The sequence below is a fragment of the Ciona intestinalis genome, chromosome 14, assembly GCF_000224145.3.
Source record: "Ciona intestinalis chromosome 14, KH, whole genome shotgun sequence".
Taxonomy (NCBI): Eukaryota; Metazoa; Chordata; class Ascidiacea; order Phlebobranchia; family Cionidae; genus Ciona; species Ciona intestinalis.
In genome coordinates, this window is record NC_020179.2 from 2815255 (window position 1) to 2820602 (window position 5348).

General features: G+C 35.8%; 1 protein-coding gene across 3 annotated transcripts in view; it reads right to left on the reverse strand.

Annotated features, from left to right (window-relative positions):
* Positions 1 to 5348, reverse strand: part of LOC100179272 (slit homolog 3 protein) — a 13010-nt gene that overhangs the window by 3341 nt on the left and 4321 nt on the right. For all 3 annotated transcript variants that reach the window (XM_009862527.3, XM_026837541.1, XM_009862528.3), the window contains exons 7-10: positions 2487 to 2616; positions 1826 to 2000; positions 1386 to 1564; positions 595 to 781 (exon numbers count right to left, since the gene is read on the reverse strand). In XM_009862527.3, coding sequence (XP_009860829.1) covers positions 595 to 781; positions 1386 to 1564; positions 1826 to 2000; positions 2487 to 2616 — 671 coding nt within the window. The remainder of the gene's footprint in view (positions 1 to 594; positions 782 to 1385; positions 1565 to 1825; positions 2001 to 2486; positions 2617 to 5348) is intronic.

Below are 5348 nucleotides of genomic sequence, written 5' to 3' on the forward strand. Positions count from 1 at the left end.
GACACCCATTAGTGACCACTGGGTTGGAGCAATTGCCGTTAAGTGTCTTGCCCAAAGACACATATGCCCACAATGGTAGCAGCGACGAGCCTATGAACCCATTGGCCTTAATTAGAATGCTGTAAAATTTGCAATGCTGCTTAAATAAAATCAGTTGCCAGCATGTAATACGACTTAAGACCCTTAATAATAGTTGCACAGCTATTTTATATCAAAACCAATCAAGCATATTTAACATTGGTACAGTGGGGAGGTAAGATGGGACACCTTTTAATGCTATTTTCTCGTCCCATTTGGTAGTAAAAAAGGAACATTAAAAAAAAAATTATAAAATTTTACAACTCCCATAGACCAATTGTGATTGTTTAAAACCTGATCAGGATATTGGGATATTATCTGCCGTCTCATCTTTCCCCATCCTACTATATATAACTATAGGCATTTTTAAATGCAGAGGAAATAGGGATAGTTACACATCTTTCTATAAAACAAGTTTAACTTAATGGTTCATTTTACTGATACATGCAGAGCAAAAAACTCTACAAGAGTAGAGACCTGCCACCCTAGATTTGGTGCCTATGAACACAATAATACCTGTTGTACTTGAACAAGTCGTTTGGTATCTTGGTAATATTATTATGCTGTAACGTCAGCACTTCAAGGTTGGGGAAAGATTTTAAATGAGTCTTGGACAACCCGCTGATGTTGTTTAACCGTAAGTTTAGGAAAGTTAGTTTTGGCATCATAGCAGGAGAAGTTCGAATTGTCATGATCATGTTTTCTGTATAAAATATAAAAATGTTAAATTGACCAACAATAATAAATTTTAGCACTCTAGGTTTAGAGACCACCCTTATTTTCTTCCAACTAAATGTAAATATATATATATGTTTTTAACTGAATCTGTAAGGATGTTTTAACACCTGTTGTTTTGTCGCTATATACTGTCTTTTAGTTTCAAATATTTCTAACTCTTCACTACCATAATCGAACAGACAAATAAAGTTATTATTATTATTATATTACTTTCTTTCGCCAATTAATTTACCAATTACATGAAAGGCACATTAAAATACTGGCGCCACGACAAAGTGGTTAGCACGCCTGCCTGCAACCCAGAGGTGATGGGTTCAAGGCCCGTTGCTGGTACTATTGTGAGTGTATGTGTCCTTGGGCAAGACACATAACGACAATTGCTCCAACCCAGTAGTCACTAATGGGTTGTTCAAATTAACAGCCATGCATAAAAAAATAAAAAATTATGAACACCCGTGTTATATTGACTGTCGTTTTCTGGCCACGCTTGGATAAAGTAAGTTACACATTCACATTCATTTATTTAAAATGTCACCATTATTTAAGTAAACCACCCACAAAAATCTTACTTTTTAGGTCAAGCTTTTCCAAATCAGGAAATTGGGAAATTTCCCCGACATCTAACAACTTTAAGTGGTTCCCACTCAAAGTTAGAGTTTTAACATCTTTTCTGATTCCTAATGGGATTCTATCCAAGTTGGCAGTGTTGCAATTAACCATTGGATATGATTTGCTCATCCAATGCATCCTGGTAAAGGTAGTGGGGTAAGTTTCAAGACATTTAACAGCAATTGCCCCAACCCAGTGGTCACTACTGGGTTGTTCAAATTATCAGCCATACATAAAAAAACCCTTCCCCCAAAAACAATCACACACAAATTAACATACATGGTAAAATAGGGGATCTTACCTCAGACTCCCCTAACATTATGTCTATGCCATAATTTTTCTCATACACTCACGAGAAACTTTTCATACACTCACAACTTTGTTCGAATACGCAACTCACCAGCCTTCATCATTGCTATGCGAATTCGGAGGCGAATGATAAAGTATTCCATTTTCATCATAACATGAACACATAGAAGGACATGCTACATCAATATCGGGTAAATGTGTGCTGGCTGTTGATGTTGTTAACAATGTTGAACTTGGTCGACCTATTGGCTGAGGCTGATTACAATCTGAAATAAAACAGCTTTATAACTAATATGAATTTGATTTTATTGCCTTGTTGAATGTACAAAAGTCAATGAATGCTATATACAGTTAAAGCTTAGTCCTACAGACAGTACATAGCGCGCCTGTCTCCCTGTTTCTAACCGAGAGGTAATTGGTTCAAGGCTCTTCGCTGCTGCCATTGTGGTTTGTGGGCGTATGTGTCCTTGGGCAAGACACTTAACGGAAATTGCTCAACCCAGTGTTAACTAATGAGTTGTACAAATTATCAGACATTCGTAAAGTAAAGAATGAAATTCCCCCCAAAATAATCACTCACAAAGTAACATACTTGACAACTCCTAAGCTGGCACGAGGTGTATGAAACAAAACACCAGTGTTTAACAACTGTCGTTTCCCGGGTATGTAAGCATAATGCAAGAAATTACAAGAGTGAGCTATACCCTACATCTCAGGTCCACATAGTATGTAATTGTGTAACAGACTCCTACCTTCCCAAATAACATCAGATGATCTACAAGTGAAATCATCCAGTGTCAACTGGGATGGTTTCTTTCCATGGTTTCTTGCTGGTTGGTAACATTTGTAGCGAATGTCGGTCGCCAAATTTTGAGCCCCTACCTAAATTTTTTGCACATAGATTACTACAATGTTTCGGAGATTAAGTTCTGCGAGCCAAGAATCACGACTTGGTCGGGACCTTTAAGTTAGAACATGGAGAACGAAGTACTATCGCAAATATGTCACTTTCGAACATGATACAAGGGTGTTGGGGTAATGAGCCAAATCTGGCCTAAATTCCAGATCCTCAAGGACCTCACCCATAGTATACAAAATAAAAAACACTACAGTGATTAACCCCTAAAGGATCTATGGTGGTAAACTGGTAAATTATTGCTAACAAAAATCAATGGCAAACCTGTGGTGACAAACCCAACTGCTATTTTCTGCACCTAAACAATGAAATTACATTTGTTTCTATAGAAATGTATGTCTAACTATATATAGAAATGTATGTCTAAGCACCAGAACCTAATGCAAATAGAGTTGATTCATATGAAAAAAGACTTTACTGATTTATGCACTGCAAAAAATTCCAAGCTATGTCTGAAAAACGTTAACTTGTTTTTCAATTAACAACTGTTGGGTTGTCGCTATAGATTAGCTTTTCATTTAAAATATTTTTAAATCATCTCTATCGTTATCGAAGAGACAAATAAAGTTATTATTACTAATATTTATGCCTGTCTTGCTGTCTTCCCTGTCACCCCAGATTTATCACTCTTACTTTACCTCATCTGTCCAGCTTTTAAACCAAGCAGTGTTACAGTCGCATCCAAGAGGGTTCTCCAGTAAGTTCAAAACAAGATTTTCACCTTTCATATCCTTGAATGTTCCCTTATCAAGGGTTTGGATTCGGTTATCAGATAGATCAATGTCTCGAAGTTTTACCGCACCTGTGAGTAGGAGTAATATTATTATTTGTCTCTTCGATCACGATAGCGAAGATTTAGAAAGACTTTAATGAAAAGACATAGTGATAGAACAACAGTTGTCAAGTCTGGTGTTAAAGTTTATTTTATCGCTCAAACAATTTTCTGATTAAAACTTATAGTAGTTTAGTTATCTTTGCAGGTAGGAGCAGTGTCAGTTGTTATAACATGAGTGTTTTGTTTCATATACACACGTACAGATTAGAAGTTGTATGTAACTTTGCCATTTTTTTGGTAATAGTTTTTTTTGGGGGGAGGGGGAAAGATTGGGGTGGCAACAGTCAGACTCGAACCCGTTATTACCTTAACCAATTTGCTTTTGCATTGGACTGGAACTGAAATGCAACTGCTATATAAAAAAAATATAAAAAAACTGCTGTAAAAGTTGAATAAAACCTTTAGACCATGAAGCTTAAATGTTAAAACAAAATCTTAAAATAGACTTTATTACCTTTAAATGCATCTTTGTCAATGTATTCGATTTCATTATTGGCGAGATATATTGTATGAAGTTGAGTCAGTTTAAGAGAAGTGCTTGCATTGATTCTGCGTATCTTATTGCTTGCTAGATTCGTCCACATTAGATCTTAAACAAGAGAATTAGATCAGTTATTAGAATAAATATACAATACAGAATACACTACTACACTAGTAATTTGAGACTTTTTAAGTAACACAATCATAACCTGATAAGATGCTAGACAACTATATATATTTTGCTGCCATCCATATTATACCTTTGATTACCCAGATTTTTTGGCATTATTTGACATTATGTTTCAATGTCCTATACAGGTTGTCTTCATCAGGGTGAATGACAATCCACAAGGCAAAATTCTGGTATTGTAAATGGGAGCAGTCGCATGCCCTTTTGGATTTTTCCTGCTTTACCATGCTATCTATAGTATTTTGCAGCGTTGACTGTTGTGTGTCACTAACTCTAATGGAAAATGCAGGTTCACAAAATATTTGCCAAAAGTTATTTTAGAAAACAAATGCTAATAACTGTTTGCGAAAAATGTATGACTGTTAATAACGCCTTAGCAAAGCGCACAATAAATTATTCTGTGCTACAACAACCAAAATATACAACTCTGTATACAAAATGAGAATAGAACTTAACTGACTTGTCATTTCTTTAAACTGCTCAGGTATTATACGAATGCCCATGCTGTTTAAACTTAAATACATTAGGTTCATTCCAGTCATCCATTCTCCATTAAAATCCACTACAGGGTTTGGTCCAATGCTCAGATGCTAAAGACGGATAATGTTGATATGAATAACATTAACATTAAAAGACTAGGTGCCGTGGGCCCATGGTAAAGTGGTTAGTGCCTTTAACCCAGAGGTAATGAGTTCAAGGCTAGTCGCTGATATCATTGTGGGAGTATGTGACCTTGAGCAAGACACTTAACTGCTCCAACCCAGTAGTCACTAATGGGTTGTCTAAATTATCCGCCATACAAAAAACATGAAAAACTCTTTAAAACATTATCACCTACAAAGTAACATACATAGTAACTAGTAAGCTGACACGAAATGTATGAAACAGTACACATTTTCCGGTCACGCAAGGATAAAGTAAGTTACATTTATTCATTAAATGATGATCCCTGAAACGATGTTACGGCATATCTATGCTGCTCTTTTCATAAACACAAACCTATGTTCCGTAGGTATTAAATGACATTCACAAATTTCATACTTACAGTTATCTTTCCATTATATTTAAAGCATCCTGGAGCTAGTTGTATGTATCTGGTTGCTGTGTAGAATTAGAATCCTAAGGTTTGGGAAAGATTTGAGTGCTTCAGTAGGAACGACTTCAAGTCGGTTATATCTGTTAAAATAAACGTT